At 36.3% G+C, this 22,035-nt stretch overlaps 1 protein-coding gene and 1 long non-coding RNA gene across 3 annotated transcripts; one reads left to right on the plus strand and one right to left on the minus strand.

The window, feature by feature from the left end:
• The first annotated feature begins 351 nt into the window (after positions 1 to 351).
• LOC107796133 (uncharacterized) lies at positions 352 to 7,738 on the plus strand. Of its 2 annotated transcripts, XR_001650311.2 has the most exons (6): positions 352 to 551; positions 1,041 to 1,108; positions 3,989 to 6,225; positions 6,319 to 6,623; positions 6,714 to 6,819; positions 6,891 to 7,738. It is a non-coding gene; the product is annotated as an uncharacterized LOC107796133 (long non-coding RNA). The 2 variants fall into 2 exon arrangements; XR_001650312.2 differs by lacking the exon at positions 3,989 to 6,225.
• A 2,838-nt stretch (positions 7,739 to 10,576) lies between these two features.
• LOC107796135 (beta-glucosidase 11-like) lies at positions 10,577 to 14,161 on the minus strand. Its single transcript, XM_016618869.2, has 13 exons — positions 13,817 to 14,161; positions 13,591 to 13,654; positions 13,308 to 13,363; positions 13,146 to 13,221; positions 12,981 to 13,052; positions 12,751 to 12,838; positions 12,394 to 12,652; positions 12,182 to 12,297; positions 11,850 to 12,070; positions 11,677 to 11,708; positions 11,497 to 11,584; positions 11,244 to 11,334; positions 10,577 to 10,966 (listed from the first exon to the last, which is right to left on the minus strand). Exons 1-13 carry the CDS (start codon positions 13,955 to 13,957, stop codon positions 10,726 to 10,728), a joined length of 1,545 nt encoding a protein of 514 aa, XP_016474355.1. The 5' UTR covers positions 13,958 to 14,161; the 3' UTR covers positions 10,577 to 10,725.
• Between the last annotated feature and the right edge of the window lie 7,874 nt (positions 14,162 to 22,035).

The following is a 22,035-nucleotide window of genomic DNA, read 5'->3' on the forward strand; positions in this document are numbered from 1 at the left end:
GAATAATTATTAAAATTTAAAAGGCGAAAATAATATTTAAATATTTTTTGTTTTAGAATTTACTAGATTGCTAAATTTTATAGGGTTGGTTACTTTATATCTATAACTTCTAGCGGGATCTGAGTTAGTATATAATAAGATGGCTGATGATAACATTACGAAAAACCAAAATTATTGTGGCAATTAAATAACGACGGTTCATAAAAACCACCACAATATATATCATAATACGGCGATGTTCCAACGCCATTAGTCCGTAAAGTTCAAAGGGCCTTATTATTTACAGTTACGGCAGTTACAACCGCCCCTAATTTTTAATAATTAAATAACGTAAAAACTTAAAGCCCTAAACATATTCAGATACAGTAAATTCATTCAAAACTCTTAAAGCCCTTCTCTCTCTTTCTAAACAGACGCGTCTGTACACCTTCTCTCTCTATACACCTTCTATCTCTTTCTCACTAAACAGACGGCCCTAATCGATTCCCCAAATCAGTATTCATTATTGAGTTTACAATAATGTAAGGAGATCAAATTTCAACTCGTTTAAGGTAAATCACCCTTTTCTGATAAATACTCGCTTCAAGTCGTTCGTGTAATTCCTTCCAAAATACCGTTGATTTCACTGATTTAAGGCGTGCGTGTGTGTATTGGATGGATATCAGTTTAAATCACTGATTTTAGCCGTGAATTTCACTGATTTAGGTTTCGATTTTGCTGATTTAGCCATTGATTTCATTGATTTTAGGCATGCATGTGTGTGTATTGGACGAAGATCAGTTTAAATCACTGATTTTAGCTATCGATTCACTGCTTAAGCCATCAATTTCACCGTTTGGCAGTCATTTTTATTGATTCGGACGTCGATTTCACTGGTTTAGCTGTCAATTTCTGCTAATAGTTTTATTTCTTATTTCTTTTATTTTTATGTCAAGTTTTGTTACTTTTCTATTCAATTAAGTTTGTGTTTGTTTAAATTTTGACATTTTTAGTTTTTGTTCTGCTAATATTAACCTAAACATCATTTATGGCCTTGATAGGTAGCCGAGGAATCTAAAACAGCTGGTAAAGCTATTGGGATCGAGGTTGACTAAATTATATTTGATAGGTATAGTTAACTTTATCCTTTCTTTGGAGCAACTTTTTTTTTTTTTTTTAAAGATAACGTTTATGACTGTTTTCTGACTCTTCATATTTGCCTTGGCCTTCCTTCCCTAGTTTAATGGTCTGTGACTGAAGTCTGAGATGAGCCTAAATAAGTGAAAAAAGCATAAGGAAAAAATATTAGAATTTTTCTGCTTTTTGCTGTTAGTAACTTTATGATTTTCACGATTGAATAGTATGTTTCACTTCATAAGCTAATAACCAGTAAAGCTTCTATGCTGAATGCATAAACTATAAAATATTAGTTAAAGTTTGCTTAGTTTAAAAGTGACAAACATTTAAGAGAACTTTTCGGCGATTATGGAAACTAAGTTAACATTTAAGGGAAACAGACTGCAATGCAACACCCACAAAGTAAATTTGTAAAGAACAATTATAGTATATTTTAATTATTCTATCAAGTAATTAGCTTTTTTTTTTCAAGTTTTAAGCAAGAGTTTGATATCTTCTCCTCATAATACAAAAGACTAACGATTGAACGTGAAAGAAAAAGGGAAGAGGAAAGGACATACCAATTGTATCACCAACTTGAAAGGTTTTATTAGCAGCCCATAGCTTGTAATCAACATTACCAATAGTTGTCCAACTAGCTGAATCTCCAACCTTATAAGTAACCCCAAAGGAGAGCTGCACAAAAGAAGCTAAAATCAAGAAAAGCAAAGCCATTTTTGGTCTGTTGTCAAGAACAAAAGCCATGGATATATACTGGGGAAAAGGGCCAAAATTGTCCCTATACTATCGAAAATTAGTTACGTTTATACCCGTTTTTACTTTCGGTCCAAATATAGGCCCGCCGTTAAGAAAGTAGACAAAATCGTCCCTAACCCTAACGGTTGTCCATGACTCAGCAACTAAAATGACACGGTGGACTCCATGTCACTATTTATTTTCCATCTGTAATAATAAATAACTAAACCCACTAAAATTAGTCTTCTCCTTCTCTAACAACATACCACCATTGCTGCAAATTCAAGGTTCTTATCTTGCTCCACAAAATTATTTCATAAATTTCCATCATTACCAGCCAGTGTTTGAACCACAACACCAGCCATCTTCCACCAAGAAAATATCCCATCTTCTCTCTACCTAGAAAATCATCAGCAATCACTCATCGGAAATATCCACCAAAAGCTTCAACAGAAACCATCTCTTTAAATACTACCAGCCACTCATCAAAAAATCACCTTTCTTTTCTTCCATCTCTCACTCCTCTTTACTGGTCATAACTGGCTAGTGACACTTCTTTTCTACAAAAAGAAGAAGAGCTAGATCCAGAAGAAAGAAATCGTCTATAAAAACCCATTTACCGGTGACCTCATGTTTCTCTTTAAAATTCCACCCAAAGAAAAAATCTTTTTTTGCTAAAAAATTTCTTTACTACTTGAACATATCAAAACTAGTAAAATCTTGATGGAACAATCTTTTTTTTGCAAACAAAGAAGAATCAACCGGGTGAGAATCGTTTCGGGAATTTTTCATCTGTTTTGGACTGAATAGAACAAAGAATCTGACATTGGAATGCTAAAACAATTCAAAGCTGCAACTTGTTATTTAAATTAGAATTGGTTAAATCTTTGTGCCTTGAATCTTGAAAGTTAGAGAAGAAGAAGACTAATTTTAGTGGGTTTAATTATTTATTATTACAAAAGAAAAAATAAATAGTGACATGGAGTCCACGGTGTCATTTTAGTTGCTGAGTCATGGACAACCGTTAGGGTTAGGGACGATTTTATCTACTTTCTTAACGGCAGGCCTATATTTGGACCGAAAGTAAAAACGGGTATAAACGTGACTAATTTTCGATAGTATAGAGACAATTTTGGCCTTTTCCCCTATATACTGAGATTTGGTTTTTAGAGGAGGATTTTTTTTGTCTGCTTTTGAGTTTCACAAGAGAAGACAACTGAAGAGTCTCATTCTGGATTTTGTCTGCTTTTGAGTTTACATATATTGAACTTCAAGTTTATGTGTATATGTACTGTGCTTGTATGTAGGTTTGAGGAAAGTCACTAAGCTATGCTGTTGATTTCTCACTTTTTGGGGGATTTGTGGTTTTTTTTGTTTGCTAATTTGGTTTTGGATTCTGATTTTATTCCTTTCTTTTGTGGTAAAAAGTTTTTTTGATATAATTATAAGAGTTTGAGTGAGCAATTTTTACTTCACTCTGAACAATTAAGGAATTCTGGTATATTTGAAAACAATAAAGGAACGGATACAAAGGATTGATATAAAATATACTATAATTGTTCTTTACAAATTTACTTTGTTGGTGTTGTATTGCAGTCTGGGAACTTAGTTTGACTTCTGAGAAGCTGCAAATTAAGCTAGATTAAAGTTTCATGAGTTGTATTTTGTAGAGAACTTTTCGGCGATTATGGAAATAGTTTTATTGCTATAATAATACTATATTGTACACTTAATTCCACTAACAAAATGCATAATCAAACTGAATCAATCAACCAGCTTCTGAGCATTGTATATGTAGGCCAGAGAACTCTACCTTCTAGACGGAGGGACTAATGTCAAGTTTCAGAATAAGATAGTCAAAAAAATCCTTTTGTATAGGACCTTAGTTGTTGGTGATGAAAATTGGATCGGATTTGTGAATAATAGAAAATTCTGGTTGTGATAGTTTTCTTTTCTTTGTTTATTTGTCGCTTTGGTTTCTGTTTACATATTCTTCAGAAGTTAAAAAGTGTGATTAAGTGATTATTATTCTTTTGATTTTCATATAGTGGCTATGAACTAGCTTTTTTATTTTGATATTGTGATGTTATCTTATATCTTCTTTTCTACCCATGCCAATTGATAAATCTTGGATTAGCAAACCACGAAATACACTTGAATACGCGATGGGCGTAGAAAATTTTTGGATTTTGCTTTTGAGTATGGGTCTATTGATGGGCGTGTAATTAAGTGTCCGTGTCCGAAATGTGGTTTTAACAAGTGACAAAGAAGAAATGTAGTTGAAGAACACCTGACTTGTAAGCCTTTTCCAAAAAATTATAAAGTTTGGTATTTGCATGGTGAAGAATCAAATGCAACTATGCCACAAACGTTTCAGAGCATACACGTCATAGAAGAAACTCTGCAGCCCCAAAATCCAATAGCAACCATGATTAACGATGCATTTGGGTTCATAGGGAACAATGTCAATGAGCCTGGTGTGTCTTGTGAGCCTATGAATAGTGAAGAAACATTTAATGAAGGGCATAATGAAGAATATGCATAGTTCTATGAGCTGGTAGAAGATGGCAATCAACCATTATATGAAGGGTGCGCGAAGTATTCCAAATAGTCCTTTCTAGTCAAATTGTATCATATCAAGTGTTTGTGTCGAATGACTGACAAAACGATGAGTATGATATTAGAATTGTTAAAAGATGCCTTTGAAGATGCCAAGATTCTTGTTTCTTTTTATGAGGCCAAAAAAACCATCAATAAACTTGGTCTTAATTATACAAAGATCCATGTATATTTTAGGGAAGATAAAGGCTTACAAGAATGCAAAAAGTACAAGACATCTAGGTGGAAGGACAATAAAAAGAAGCAGCCCACAAAGATTTTGTGCTACTTTCCACTAAAGCCAAGGCTACAGAGATTGTTCATGTGCTCTAAAACTGCTGAGTCTATGAGATGGCATTCTTCTGCGGTAACCAAGATGGATTGATGAGGCATCCAAGGGATTCTCAAGCTTGGAAAGCATTTGACTTGCTTTATCCTGAATTTGCTGTAGATCTTCGGAATGTACGACTAGGCCTAGCTAGTGACGGTTTCAATCCTTTTGGAGCAATGGCAACAAACTATAGTATTTGGCCTGTGGTTCTTATTCCATACAATCGTCCTCCTTGGGAGTGCATGAAACAAACTTCATTCATTCTTTCAATGATCATTCCAGGAAAACAAATGCCCGACAATGACATTGACGTGTACTTACAACCTCTTATCCAAGAGTTGAGAGAATTGTGGTACAATGGAGTGCAGACATTAGACTCTTCAAAGAATGAAATTTTTAAAATGCGAGCAACCTTGATGTGGACAATTAGTGATTTTCCTAGTTTGGAACCTTATCTGGATGGAACACACACACTCAGTTTGCTTGTCCCACATGTAACTTTGATACAGACTCTTGCTGGCTGAAGCATAGTAAAAAAATGGTGTTTCATGGGTCATCGCCATTTTCTTGAAAGCGGCCATCGTTTAGATTGCAGCGTGTCCGTTTTAATGGGAAAATCGAGCAACGGGAGCCACCAATAGCATTATCAGGGTCAGATATATTGAAACAAATGGAGGTAATCAATGCTAGTTTTGGGAAAGTACCTGAGTCGAATGCTAAAGGTAAAGAACTCGAGGAAAAACTATTGCTGAAGATAGACCGAAATAGTGGAGAAAGAGAAGCATATTTTTTGATCTTCCTTAATGGGAATCTAACTTGTTGCGTCATAATCTAGACCTTATGCACATTGAGAAGAATGTGTGTGGGAGTGTGATATATACTTTGCTCAATGATACTGAAAAGTCAAAAGACAATCTTAAAGCTCGGAATGATCTTAGAGAAATGGGTATAAGGAAAGAACTTTGGGCAGATGAGAATGGAAGCTATCGTCCAGCCTTGTTCACTCTTTTAAATTCAAAGAAAAGTGGATTTAAGAAAGACATATTTTTGCGGACTTTAAAAAATGTCAAAATGGCAGATGGATACGCTAGCAACATTTCAAGATGTGTCGACTTGAAACAACAAAAGCTCAAGTCAATGAAGAGTCATGATTTTCACATTCTCTTGCAACACTTGTTACCAATTTCCATACGTAATGTTTTACCAGACAAGGTGACTGCAGTATTAACAGAGTTGAGTTTGTTCTTCCATCAACTCTGTGCCAAAAGCTTAAGTCCCTTAGACCTTGACAGGCTCCAGTCTCGGTATTTTATCACCATGAATCACCTGGAAATGTTATTCCCTCCTACATTCTTTACAATCATGGTTCATTTAACTTGTCATCTAGCTAGTGAAACAAAACTTGGGGGACCTCAACAGTGTCGGTGGATGTATCTTATCGAGAGGTAAACAGTATTTCTTATTGCTTGATTCGAGCTTGTTCATTAAGAATAGATGTTAATTTGTATCCATCAACTAATTTTTGGTCTTTTGTTTAGGTATTTGGGACACTTCAAATCCTATGTGCGAAACATGTCACAACCAGAAGACTCTATAACTGAAGGATATCTAGCTGAAGAGGATCTTACTTTTTGATCCCAGTATATTGAAGGGATTGAGACAAGATTTAATAGGCCACGTCGTGTTGACGATTTTCTGATGGATCGAGCCTCGGCGAATTCATCTAGTATTTTCCCACCAGTTGGTAAAGGACTAGGAGCTGTAACATTTGAGTTGTCACCTATGGAAAAACGTCAAGCACATCGATATGTGTTACTAAATTGTCCACAAATCATTTCATTACGTGAGTATTTAAGGCAAATCAAAATAAAACATGCATTAAATACATGAAAACTTATGTTAATTGTTATATTTATATCAAAATCTCATGTAGTGAATTTAAAGCTTATGTGCGGAGGCGGTGGAAGGGTCGAAAGCCTTCAAACACGGAGATAGAGAAGATAGTTAGTAAAGACTTTATTGATTAGTTTCTTCGAAAGGTTGGTTACAAATGTATTAGAATTTTATAACTTTAAATTTGTGACTAACACATTTTACATTCTTGTTTCAGATTGTTATTCCAGACATTTCAAATACTGTGTCTGATGAACTAAAGTTTTTAGCAGATAGTCCAGCACCATATGCTAGAAGGTTTACATCATTTAATATCAATGGGTTCAAATTTCGGACAACAACTCGAGAGCATGGGTTGAAAACGCAAAACAGTGGTTTTTTTTTTTTTACTTCGACCACATCTTGTATTGCTAGTGGTGCTGTTGGAAACCTGAGGCAAGCAGATTTGCCATATTATAGCAAATTAGAAGACATCATTGAGCTTAACTACTATCGATTTAGGGTTACACTATTCAAGTGTAAATGGGCTGACACAACTAGGGATAGAGGGTTTAGAAAGGATGCATGGGAATTTTCTTCGGTTAATTTTTCACAATTGATTCACATTGGTGATCGTGAAGAGCATTCACCATATATTGAAGCTTCACAAGCTTAAATGGTATATTATATGGATGATGAGGTGAATAAAGGATGGAGTACTGTTGTTCACTTGAAACCAAGAAACTTGTATGAAATGGGAGAAGGAGAGAATGAAGTTCCTGAGAATGAGCCATTTCCAGTGCAAGACTTAGATCAATTCTTTGATGGTGTGAATGATCTAATTTTGAGTCGGGAGGATGAAATTGATGAAGTATTAGGTGAATGCAATATTGAAAATGAGATTGGGGAAGATGAACATATTTGAAGAGCCACTGCCAACCCATTTTTAGTCTAAGAAACCAAATTGTATCTATGCTTATAGTTGATCAACAATATTGAAAATTTCTTGTTTTTTTGCTTTGGCACTATAAATTGTTGACTTGTTCAGCTATTATGAATTGATAGAGTTGTATCTGTTGTTACTTTTATTGGTCAGCTATTGTGTATCAGCACTTGTTATTATTGTTGCATCTATTTGACATTATTTTATAAGCTACAACCATTGAGGTTCTTTTGTATTAGAGGGAAAGAAGCAATCTTGGTCATATATAGAAACAGAGAGGTGAAATCATTTTGCTCATATTTGGAAAATCATATCTAATGCTTTTTTTCCCATTTTGTAGGTGGTGTCACTGTAGATCTGTTGCTTCACTTGTCTCTTTTTCAAAGGTAAATTTATTTCTCTGTTACTCGATCGATCTTCTCTGTTTAGTTTGCATTTTAACATATGGTAGCCTAGATGCTATTGTGCTTACTGTACTTTGTGGCTTGTATTTAGCTGCATTTTAAGTCATTGCTCCTCTATCCAATCATCTGTATCTTAATATGATCTCAGGAGCCGAGAATATCTAGTTCTTGTACAAGAAGAATCTGCTGTATACTTAATGTTATTACTTCATGATATCAAATCTAAAGTAGGAGTTGGTGTGATTCCTAATGAGCTTGGAAATTGCAAAGCTCTTACAGTTATTGATTTATCTGAGAATCTTTTAACAGGTAGCATTCCTACTAGTTTGGGTGGCATTTTAGGTCTTGAGGAGTTGCAGTTGAGTGTCAATCAGTTATCATGTATTATACCTCCTGAAATATCTAATTGTACTTCTCTCTCTCATTTGGAAGTTGACAACAATACTTAAGTCCAAGTGTTGGTTCTTTAGCTGAATTAACAAAACAAAGTAGTAGTAGTTGTACATGGGGACAGAAACATGCGTTTGGCTACTGGCTGCCTGCAATTAATAAATTGGACGGTTTCTCACTTTATGTGCTATCCTTGTGCTGAGTTCTATCATTTCAACACTATTTTACATCCCTGAAGGGGCTGCCTGTAGTTAATAATTATGTGCAGGTTGCTGCTCCACTTGCTTTCCGTTGTATCTCTTGTCAGATACTTCTTGGAGCTTTTTAATATCTACTGAGTGCTATGTTTTTCAAAATGCCAAAAATTAGCTCATTCCTTATTAACCATTAACAAAGCAAAATCTTTGTTTCTTTTTTCTTTCTTATTTTCTCATTTCTTTATTATGCCAAGAGAGGAGTACTGGGAAAACATAAACATCTATATAGAATCAATCCATCAATAAAATGGGTCAATGAGCGAGGAAAAGATCAATAAGAAAGATAATGATAAAAAAAATAGTGATAGTGAGTTGCACACCCCATCCTTGGAATATGCTCTTCCCAAAAATTTGAATTTTTTTTAGCAAAAAAAATAAAAAAAAATAAAAATAAAATAAAAGAAGAAAAGAAATGTCATGAAACTTCTAATAAAGCTCATTATTTTACAAAGACCAAATTTCTCAAAAATTTATTAGCTACTCGATTAGCTTGATTATAGGAAATCATTTCTCAAAAACTTACAAGCTAGTCAATTTGCTTGATTACGAAAGCTAATACTTCTGCAATTTATTATCCGGCGAAATAATTAATAACATTACAAAGTGATACTAAATAAAAATTAGCATAAACAAAAATATAGTGTCATGAATACTCATAGGAAATAACAAAAGAAAATGAACATACCTAGTAAATCTGCAGCTTTTCGGATCTATTGTTTCTTTAATGGTGAGGGTTATACATTTTCATTTATAAAAGTGATCATTGATCACAAATGAAACTAATTTTCTTCAGCTAACGTTAAACTGTTAAAGCTAGGAGGTGAAGAGGCAAAGATTGTGATAAATATTCTTTCCAATTAACAGCTCATTGTAGTAATTACTTACATTTAATAGGTTTCCAATATAATGTAACATCCGACTTAATTTTTTGTTGGCCAAATGATTAATGACCATATTGGTTGAAACCAAGCTGGCATACCACACAGTTGAGAATAATTAGCAGAAGATGAACAACTCTTCACATGTGTTAGAGTATTCTAGAAATGATTGATTGTGGTAAATAATCATTTAATGGATTTATTTAGCTAAAGGCTAATTTGGTCATTCAGTTTTTGAAGGATATTTTAGTAAAATAACTTTACCTAAAAGTCTTCACACTTATAATATAGTATGATATGATATGATGACTAGTCTCTCGGCACGTGCATTGCACGTGTACACTAAATTATATATTAGATGACTTTTGTAATATTATAAAATAAATGTTTGAATAAATCAATACACATAAATAATAAAATATAAGGTTTTGCGAATAATCAATGCAATTCGTTAGTCTGGTAAATTATTTGTCCAGTTCAAAAAGATTAGACATCGTCTAAATATACGGAGATGAACAATCAAATTTTAATTAAATAACATCACAAATGCCAAGAATATTTAACTTATCAAAATTTTTGAAGTAGTCGATCATAGTCTGTAAGGTGTATGGATCAATAGTGTTAGAAACTTTTGAGAAAGATAAATCCAATTTAACTATTATTATTAAATAATAGTAGTTATTTGGAAGTAAAATATTTAGGTTATTTAGAAGGGCATGACATGCATGAACTTGTATATAAGAATGTGGCTTTTCATTACAAGCGACCAATAACTAATTTTAGAACTCAAACGTTAGTTGCAAAATTGGAGGGTCACAACCTTTCGAGAAAGATAAGTCCAATTTAACTATTAATTAATATCATTTAAATATTATTATTAAATAATAGTAGTTATTTGGAAGTAAAATATTTAGGTTATTTAGAAGGGCACTTTGGTAATTCAACTTTTAACTTTTGAGGTTTCCACTTATATATATATATAATTTTTAAAATTGTTATACTAACTAATATGGGATACACGTGTTCGAAAACTAGTTATAAAATAATTATGTAAATGGCAAATAAATAGGTATTAAATTAAGTTCGTCCTTATACAAGGGTACACGATCAATCGTCTAGACTATGGATCTTTATTTGCAAAAATTACAACAGACAAATGTGAACTCCATAACTGGATTGATTACACAATACAACTGAATACTTATGAAGAAGAATGAGACTGGGAAGAATGCAGCACTTTATCCTCAATCTCAAGAATTGCACTATGTTTGGAGCCTTTCAAGAAATTAGCGTACCAATGTGCAGAAAGCTTTGGATATCTTTGCAAGTTTTTGTCATCTAAGTCCACATAATATAGGCCAAATGCCGAACCATATGCGTCCAGTAACTCAAAACAGTCTAAAAATGACCATGTGAAGTAGCCTTTGACGTTTGATCCATTCCTAGAATAACAAAGAGATACAGAACGGGGATGTCATACGGTTTAAAGAATCTCACAAGAAATACCTTAACATAAATTTCTCCAAATTTTGTGGTTTTACAAGAACTTGCAGAGGATGCACGGAAAGATATTTCTATCAATTACTACTAGAGTGCAAGATGAGTTAGTGCTTGATCTACGTGTTTAAGTAAGACGATTCATCTGTTTCATGTAAATATGTTATAGGCCTATAGTCTCTCATCAATAACAATTGTGTTATGTGAGAATAGGGGGCTTACCTCACAGCATCAAGCAAATTCCCAATATAAACTTGCAGATAGTCTACCCTAGTTGTGTCATTTAATATCGCAGTTCGTGGTGTCATTTGACCTGCCAAGACAAATAACACCACGCTTTTTAGAGCTTCTTGGTTTTAGGGGTTCAAAGAAATTTATGTATTCGGCGGGGACGCCAAAGCCTATACTTGGGCCCAGAAATAAGCAAAGGTATAGGTATTTGATGTGTGTGTGTGTGAATGAGAGAGAGAGGAACCATTTTCATGAATATACATAGGTGGATTGCCATAAGCTTGCTTGAAATATTCTAGTACTCCTTGTAGACCAGGTTCCGTCACTGGATACTGATTCAGAAGAAAAATGTCAAGATGGAAAAACAAATAAATATGAAAAAGGCAAAGTGCACCGTAGAATTGATGCATGCCGCAATCCTCACCATGCCTGGTGGTGTAGTTGCACCACCTGCCACTGCATAAATAAAGAGATAAAAGCATTGAATCACACAAATATCTATCTTTATTTGGTCCACCCGACCAAATTGAAGCTGAATATCGTCTTCAAATGTCAATACAGTGGATCATTATCTTTTGCGTTAGTCATTATTCTTACATATAAATTGAAATGCCGCATCAGCACTGAAGTCTCTGATATCAGTTTCCAAGCTGCTGGAGCTATCTGTGACATGTACTGTCATATAATGGTTCAGGGCTATGAAGTCTACAGCGCCTTTAACTTGTGCAGATTCTTGTCTTGTGAATTTGGGCAATCTAGAGCCAGCATTCCTCTTCATTACGTCAGGATAGTCTCCAAATATCAAGGGACTGGCAAACCTGCAATGAGGATTGAAATTTTAATGAAGCAAATAAGCTCAGCCTTGCATTACTTCCTGAATCATTGTACAAATGATGTTTGAGATTGTCTTGATGCTAATAAGCGCTTACCAACCGAGGTAAAAATCATTAGCTCGTTGTGCTGCAATTATATCGGTCGTTTTATTTGTATAAGGAAGGGACCAAAATGCAAAGAGATTTAGTCCTACAAAACCATGTTGAGTTGTCTGCATTGGAACATAACAAACTATTAGCAAACATTAAGACTTCAGAACGCTAGTAATCACTCGTATATCACTTGATATGATGTTTAAAGGTGATACCTTGTACTTCCTCCTGTAAAGTCTCACTACAGCTGAATGAGCGAGTAGTAAATTATGAGCTGCTATGTATGGCTCGGTTGAAGAGTTACCTTTCGAGCAAGGTCTAAATCCAAAAGGTGGGGAACAATGATTTGGAGGGCTGAATCCATTATCATAACCACCTAAAGCGAATACATTGGCCTCGTTCAAGGTAGTCCACTGCAAAACCCTATCACCAAATTCCTTGAAGCACACATCCGCGTAAGCAGTGAAGTCATCACTACAAGGAAAACATGAACAATTTTTTTGTAGTCAATTAGACATAGAGAATATGTTGCCAAAATATGAACTAAACTAAAATTACTCTGCATCGATCACATTATCTTTCTGCTCATCCATCCTCCATATTCATCTTCAAGTGCTTGTGGCAGATCACTATGACATAGAGTGATATGTGGTTCAATTCCTACAAATTAATGTAAATGAAAACACAATGGAGTCAATTAGGTACGTTATAGATCATTTGTATGCTCTTACTAACAAGAGCGACATTTAAACTTTCAACTGAAAAACATAAGAATTAGTGCTCAGGAAAATGTAAATATAACCATGACTGAGAAGATCATCAATGAGATAGTTGTAATACTGCAATCCCTTAGGATTAACAGGGCCTCTTCCATCTACAAAGAAGACAAAAATCAAGTATGAGAAGAAAGATAAAGCTTATAACAGCGTGATATGTAGTAAGGGAGTAGTTGAATCATGGAGCCTACTGGGAATAAGTCTCGACCATGAAATGGAAAATCGATAGCCTTCCAAACCCGTGTCAGCCATGAGTTTTACATCTTCCTGCAATACACAATGTTTACGGCAATCAAATTAATCATCAATCGTGTGAACTCAGACAAAAACTGATCTTGTTTCGTCTTCCAGACCTTGTATTTATGGTATGCGTCACAAGTTACATCTGCTGTGGCTCCTCCATATTCACCTGAAAATTTAGGGGACTTGTACAATTAAGTGTCAATTGCTGCTGTTGTAGGAACAGGGCTATTTTTTTAACTTTCTAATAAAACTGATTTTTTTTTTTAGCAATTGTATTATTTACAAATGTAAATTTTGATTACAAATCTATCTATTCATCCTGCTAAAACAACCAACACATACAGCTAAAAGGAACATATATTTAGGTAACCACAAGGATTAAAGAGAACAAACCAGCATGAGCAAAGGTGTCCCAAATGGTAGGAGTCCGTCCATCTTCAAATGCTGCCCCTTCAACCTATCGCCAAACATACCACTAGTCAAGTATCTATGTATTTGCTAACCAACATTATATATCCATTATATACATACATATTGCATATACATATATAATGTGTGTGTGACCGCGTGTCACACACATGCATGTATATATGTATGCTAATCAACAGAAATTACTGACTTGATAAGCAGAAGAACCAGAACCAAAAACGAAAGTATCAGGGAAGTCTGTTCTGCTAAAATCTTGGGCGCCGAATACTAGAGCCGGCAAAACAAGCATCATCACCCTGAATACATATCGGAATTGCTTTGCCGGCGACATCCTTCTTCTGTGCTGCCGGCTCGATCGCCAATTATATAACTACTCTTGTAGCTTCCGTAAAACTTCGAATTTTATGCTCTCTCTATTTTGTCCTATACAACTGGCGGCTTCTTTCTGGAGGAAAATCTAAAGATCAAACTGCCAATGAATAGTTTACAGAGAGAACAAAAAGGCATTTATAAAAAGAATTAGATGACAAAACTAGGCCAAGTCTCCGTCTGTTTTAACTTTGTTGCAATCACTACGTACAAATCGTGCTGAAATTTTGAGTCAAATGATACACCTTCGCCAAAATAAAAATACTCTCTCCGTTGTAATTTATATTTATATGAACCTCTTTGATTGAGCTCATAATTTAAGAAAAATAAAGATTTTTGGATTTTGTGTTCCTAAACAAATGAGAATATTTGTGATAGTAACATGCCACGGTATTTGTGTGACTATAAAGTTTCTCATTAAGGGTAGAATTGGAAGTTTAAGCTAAATCGTTTTCAAATTAGAAAGGGTCATTACTTTTTTGAACGGACAAAAAAGGATATAGGTTCACATAAACTGGAATGGAGAGAGTACTATTTCGATAGGTAAAAATTATATATATATATATATATATATATATATATATATATATATATATATATATATATATATATATATATATATATATATATAAAGCAATTGTCACGACCCGGAATTCCCACCATCGGGACCGTGATGGCACCTAACATTTTACTTGCTAGGCAAGCCGACGTTAGAACATATTATCCATTTTTAACAGTTGAATTAAATAACGTGAGATAACTAGAATATCTGAAATATTAATGCGGAAGATAAAACTGTGAAACATCTATTATATTCCCTGAATCTGGTGTCACAAGTGCACGAGCTGCTAAAATACTATATATAAAGGTCTGAAATAACATAAAGTTGTCCGAAAAGAAGATACACAACTAAATAAGAACAAGAAAGGGACTTTAGGAGCTGCGAGCGCTGAGCAGCTGTACGTCAAGTCTCTGTAAGTTGTCCAATCCGAGCCTCTAGTAGCCGCCTTGTCACAACCCGGATTTTCCGCCCTCGAGAGTCGTGATGGCGCCTACTAATGTGAGCTAGGCAAGCCGACTGTTTGAATAATTTACTTTTTCCCCATTTTAATCCTTTAACAATTATGAGCAATAATTGAAAGACATCGGAATTTATATCAAGCGGAAGAAAAACAATAAAACTACTGAGTATAACCAATACAACTATTTAAACAAGACTACCTAGAACTGGAGGCACAACTTCATAGACAGTCTAATAGTACTACAAACAAAGTCTAAAAGATAAATAATACACTATTTTGGAAATACGTAAATAAAACAGGATGAAGGGATAGAGGGAGACGCCAGGGCCTGCGGACGCCTGCAGGACTACCTTGGATCTCCATATGGACTGAAGACAGCCACCCAAGCTAAGGTCCAAAAGCTCCAGTACCGAGATCTGCACACAGTGCAGAGTGTAGTATCAGCACAACAGACCCCATGTGCTGGTAAGTGCCTAGCCTAACCTTGGCAAAGTAGTGACGAGGCTAGGACCAGACTACCAAATAAACCTGAGCAGTTAAACCATATACAACGGAAAAGAAGAACAGTAATGTACAATCAAGTATGGGAAGGGGAAACATGCTGTGGGGGAACATCAATTAAGAATAGAAAGATAAGAGGTACACCATATCTTAGTCATCAACAAGAATTAGGAATCAATAAGTGCACGACAGCACCCTTCGTGCTTTTACTATCGTCCTCACCAAAGAATCAATATAAATTGCACGGCATCACCCTTCGTGTTTTTACTCTTGTCCTCACCAAAGAATCAATATAAATTGCACGACATCACCCTTCGTGTTTTTACTCTCGTCCTCACTATATAATCAAGATAATCGGCACGGAATTGTACATCGCGCGACACGACATCACCCTTCGTGCTTTACACTCTTCCTCACAAATCATACACGGCATCACCCTTCGTGCTTTAACACTCTCTCACTAAAATAATACACAGCATCACCCTTCATGCTTTAACGCTCTTCCTCACCCAAACAACAATCACAAGCAATAGGTAAGGAAATAATTAAAATTACAATAAAAATCCCGGTAAGAGAACAATAGTTCAACAATCAAGTCCCGGTAAGGGAACAACATCAAAAAATCAACATCCCGGCAAGGGAGATAGCATTAAAAGCAATAATATCCCGGCAAGGAAGACATTATAATGATTCTCTTCTCTTTTTTTTCACTTTTACTTCACAACTTGAGCCAATGCTTTAAAAGGGTTCAATTACCACTTATACTTTTACCTTTCATTATACACTTGAGCCAACGCTCATCAATGTTCAAATATCACCATTACTTCCACAAACTTTGCCCAACAATAGAAATCATCACCAAAGGCATGAACAATACAACGAAGTCATAATAATCATAATATAAGACTCACGGGCATTCTTGACACCAACGTATAGATACTCGTCACCATACCTATACGAATAAGACTCGACTCCTAATCCCTCAAGCTAAGGTTAGACCAAACACTTACCTCGATGCCACGAACACAATTCAAGTCTCAACTATCACTTTACCTCTTGATTCTATCACCAATTCACTCGTATCTAGCCACAAGTTACTTAATTACATCAATAAATGCTAATTAAATCAATTCTAATGTATGAAAATAAGTTTTCTAAAGTTTTTCCCAAAAAGTCAAAAATTGGCCCCGGGCCCACGTGGTCAAAACCCAAAATTCGATCCAAAACCCGATTACCCATTCCCCCACAAACCCAAATATATAATTTGTATTGAAATCAAACCTCAAATTGAGGTCCAAATCCCCAAAATTTTAAAAACCTAGGTTCTACCCAAAACACCCAATTTCCCCCATGAAACCATTGATTTTGAGTTGAAATCACATGAAAAGATGTTAAGGATTGAAGAAAACTAGTTAGAAATCACTTACAATCAATTTGGAGAAGAAATTGCCTTTGAAAAATCGCCCTAGAGTGTTTTGGTTTTGAAAGAGTGTGGAAAATGGTTGAAATGCGTCTAAGTTATGAATTTACAGGTCTCTGATGTTGCAATTGAGACCAAGGTTCGCAATTGCGAACCCCCTGAGAAAACTGGGACTATCGCATTTGCGACCCAATCAGTTTTCCGGTCATCTTCGCATTTGCGAGAGACCATTCGCAAATGCGAAATCGCATTTGCGAGAAAACAATCACATTTGCGACTAAGGCTGCCCAGGTCCATTCTTCGCATTTGCGAGGATTTGTCGCATTTGCGAGCTCACATTTGCGAGCCAGCTGATCATACCAGCTGAAAACCTGTAATTTTCCCAAGTCCAAATTCCACTCTGTGGCCTATCCAAAACTCACCCGAGCCCTCGGGGCTCCAAACCAAACATGCACACCAACCTAAAAACATCATACAGACTTGCTCGTGCATTTAAATCACCAAAATAACATCAACAACTATGAATTTAGCATCAAAATCATGAAATTCTTAAGAACATCAAATTTTCCAACTTTTCTCAAATAAGGTCCGATTCACGTCATTTCAAGTCCGTTTCTTACCAAATTTCACAGGCTTGACTCAAATCATATATAAGACCTGTACCGGGCTCCGAAACCAAAATACGGGCCCGATACCAATGGTTTCAAACTTAAATTCTATTCTTTACTTGATAATTAATTCAGCAAAACAATTTCTTTCAAAAATCATTTCTCGGGCTTGGGACCTCCGAATTCGATTCCGGGCATACGCCCAAGTCCCATATTTTTCCACGGATCCTCCGGGACCATCAAATCATGGGTCCAGGTTTTTTTTCAAAATATTGACCGAAGTCAATTTAAATTCATTTTAAAGGCAAAATTCATCATTTTCACAGATTTTTCACATAATGGCTTTCCGGCTACGCGCCCGGACTGCGCACGCAAATTGAGGTGATGCAGAAAGAGGTTTTTAAGGACTCGAAACACAGAATTTATTTTTAAAACAAGTGATGACCTTTTGGGTCATCACACGCCGCCGAGACAGACTCCAAAATATGCACAATAAGAAGAGTACAATATCAATACAATCGATCCCATGTACTGGTAAGTGACGATCCTAACCTCGGCGAAGTAGTGACGATGCTAAGGCGGGTCACCTACACTATAACCTGTACGTAGTATATAATAGTGACAAAATAATGGAAATACTGAACATAATTTAAATAACCACCAGAAATTGATAACCACAGCCTCGAAAATACACCAGTGTCGTCCAAAATTACCAATTTTTACCAGTTCAAATAATAATACTAAGAAACAATGCAGCTCAGGAAATGGAAACATATAGGTTGTTGCGGCGGGCAACCCGATCCCACCAGACAACACATAATCCTCTCTTATTACACCGTAACAATATCAATAATAGTAAATAATATAGATTTATTGCAGCGCGCAACCCGATCCCACCATATATCAGTATCAATATCATAATTCACCCTTATTTCACCATATCAATCCACCCTTATTTCACTTGTTGCAGCATGCAACTCGATCCCACCATATAAACATATTCACCCTTATTCCACTATATTAATCCACCCTTATTACACTTGTCGCGGCACGCAATCCGATCCTACCATATCAGTACCAAACACTTTATATATATAGTCAAATCAACAACGGAAATTATAAAGCCTTTATGATCAATAAATACCAAACTGAACAAAAAGGGAAGCCTTGTTCAACATAGGATCTACACAAATAGTACTACACATCGAGACCAATCCAGCAATTTACAATTTTAAGGTGAAAACAAGTCAAGTTAAGCAAATAGTAGGGATTTGTGAAATTATGAAAACAACTAACATCATTAATAGGAGAAGATATTGAGTAACAGGTAACAGTTAAGCATGGAAAACATGTATAGCATATAAAAGTTAAGACAGGAAGGGAAACAATTAAGGAAAGGCGGTAAATCAGGGAAAACATATAATTTGGCGGCGTATAAGCACTCGTCACCTTCCATATACGCCGCTGTCATGTGAATCACATAGCAAATAGTCTGAGGGTTCCTAATTTCCTCAAGTCAAGGTTAGACACAACACTTACCATGCTCTAAGGACTACTAAAAGCTCAACCACGGCTTTGCCTTTCAAATTAGCCTCCTAACCAACAATATCTAGTTAATTACCAACCAAACGATTCAAAATAAGCCTTAGGAATCACCCACGATAACAAAAATTCGATTTAGGTCATTACTGAAAAAGTCAATAAAAGTCAACATCCGGGCTCGCTTGGTCCAAACCCAAAATTCAGACCAAAACCTGATTACCCATTCACCCCCGAGCCCGGATATATAATTGGTTTTGGAATCCGACCTCAATTTGAGGTCTAAATTCCCAAATTTCGAAATCGCTAGTTTCTACCCAAAAATCTCCAACTCCACCATGAAAACCTTAGATTTTAAGTTGAAATAAAGTGAAAGATTGAAAGAAACTAGTTTAGAATCACTTACCAATATTTTGGGGGAAGAAATGGTCTTTGGAAAATCGCCTCTTGTGTTTTAGGTTTTGAAAATTTGAAGAATGGGAGAAAAATCTCATCTAAGTCTCTTTTCATCAGCTATAGATGTCACATTTGCAACCTGGGCTTCGCAAATACGAAGCGTGCAAATGCGATAGAAGCATCGTAAATGCGAAACCCTTCTCATTTATGCATAGTTCACAAATGCGAGGAAATATTCGCAAATGCGAACACTGGATGACCGCAAATGCGACATAATCGTCGCAAATGCAAAGGCTATCCTCCCCAGACTAACATTGCAAATGCGAAGTTTGTTTCGCAATTGTGAAACCTGTGTGGCCCAGCTCCTCTTCGCATTTGCGATGAGAAGCTCGCAAATGTGAATCTCTCAGAGATCGCAATTGCGATGCCCGATCTCGCAAATGCGAGATCAAAGGCCTGCAACAAGATCAGTTACACCAGCAAATTTTTTCCAAGTTCAAATCACTGCGTAGCCTATCCGAAACTCATCCGATCCCTCAGGGCTCCATACCAAACATGCACACAAGTCTAAAAACATCATACAAACTTGCTCGTGCGATCCAATCGCCAAAATAACTCCTATAACTACGAATTTAGCACCAAATCAAATGATATTCTCAAGAACACTTTAAAATTTTTATTTTCTCAACGGGTCGTCTGAATCACGTCAAACCAACTATGTTTCTCACCAAATTTTACAGACAAGACATAAATGTGGTATTGGATCTATACCGGATTCTGGAACCAAAATACGGACCTGATATCCAAAAAGTCAAACCTTTGTCAAACACTTTCATTTCATTAAGCCTTTAACTTTCCAATTTCAACAAAACCCGATATCACGGGCTAGGGACTTCCGATTTCGATTCCGGGTATACACCCAAGTTTCAAATCACGATACAGAACCACTAGGACCGTCAAATCATGAATCCGGGTCCGTTTACCAAAAATATTGATTGAAGTCAACTCAAATAAAGTTTTTAGGCAAAATTTCTTTTTTTCATCAACTTTTAACATAAAAGCTTTCCGGAAATACGCCCGGACTGCACACACAAATCGAGGAGGGTAAAAATAAGATTTTTGAGGCTTAAAAGTATAGAAATGAGTTCTAAAACATAAGATGACCTTTTGGGTCATCACATTCTCCACCTCTAAAATAACAGTTCGTCCTCGAACGGACATAGAAAAGTACCTGAGCTGGTGAAAAGGTGGGGATATCTACTCTGCATATCGGACTCGCACTCCTAGGTAGTTGCCTCAACGGGCTGACCTCTCCACTGCACATGAACTGAAGGATAACTCTTCGATCTCAACTGGCGAACCTGCCGACCTAGAATATCTATCGGCTCCTCCTAATAGGTCAAATCCTTGTCTAGGTGGACAGTGCTGAAGTCTAACACATAAGGTGGATCGCCGTGAGACTTCCGAAGCATGGACACATGGAACACTGGATGGACCGCTGATAAACCAGGTGGCAACACAAGTCTGTAAGCAACCTCTCACATTCTCTCAAGAATCTCAAAAGGCCTGATGTACCTAGGGCTCATCTTTCCCTTCTATCCAAACCACATTACAACCTTCATGGGTGACAAACAGAGCAACACTCTCTCCCCGACCATGAATGCAACATCACAAACCTTACGGTCGGTATAACTCTTCTGCCTGGACTGAGCTGTGCGAAGACTATCATGAATGATCTTAACCTTATCCAAGGAATCCTGTACCAAATCTGTACCCAATAATCGAGCCTCCCCCAGCTCGAACCATCCAACCGGTGATCAACACCATCTTATAGGGAGCTATCTGGATGCTCGACTGATAGCTGTTGTTGTAGGCGAACTCCGCAAGTGGCAAGAACTAATCCCATGAGCCTCTGAAGTCAATAACACAGGCGCGGAACATATCCTCTAATATCTGAATAGTGCGCTCGGAGTGTCTATCCATCTGAGGATGAAATGCTGTGCTCAACTCAACCTGCATGCCTAACTAACGCTGCACTGCCCTCCAAAAATGCGAGGTAAACTACGTACCTCGATCAGAAATGATAGACATGGGCACGCTGTGAAAAAAATGATCTTGCGGATATAAATCTCTGCCAACTGCTCTGAAGAATAAGTAATTGCCACAGGAATAAAATGTGCTGACTTGGTCAGTTTATCCATAATAACCCAAACTGCATCGAACATCCTTTGGGTCTGTGGGAGTCCAACAACAAAATCCATAGTGATACGCTTCCACTTCCACTCATGAATCTCTCTCTTTTGAAGCAAACCACCAGGACTCTGATGCTCGTACTTTACTTGCTGATGATTTAGACATCGAGCCACATATGCCACTATATCTTTCTTCATTCTCCTCCACCAATAAGGCTGCCGCAGGTCCTGATACATCTTGGCGATGCCCGAATGAATAGAGTACCTAGAACTGTGGGCCTCCTCTAGAATAAACTCACGAAGTCCATCCATATTAGGCATACAAACACGACCCTGTATCCTCAAAACTCCATCGTCTCCAA

This window comes from Nicotiana tabacum, chromosome 22 (assembly GCF_000715075.1).
Source record: "Nicotiana tabacum cultivar K326 chromosome 22, ASM71507v2, whole genome shotgun sequence".
NCBI lineage: Eukaryota > Viridiplantae > Streptophyta > Magnoliopsida > Solanales > Solanaceae > Nicotiana > Nicotiana tabacum.

Bases quoted from the DNA above. Each gene is read 5' to 3' on its own strand.
- LOC107796135 (XM_016618869.2), bottom strand. From the start codon at position 13,957: ATGTCGCCGGCAAAGCAATTCCGATATGTATTCAGGGTGATGATGCTT. The intron at 13,053-13,145 runs GTAGGCTCCATG...TCTTCTTTGTAG, and splicing joins ATGGTCGAGACTTATTCCCA to ATGGAAGAGGCCCTGTTAAT. The intron at 11,709-11,849 runs GTAAGAATAATG...TTATTTATGCAG, and splicing joins TGCGGCATTTCAATTTATAT to TGGCAGGTGGTGCAACTACA.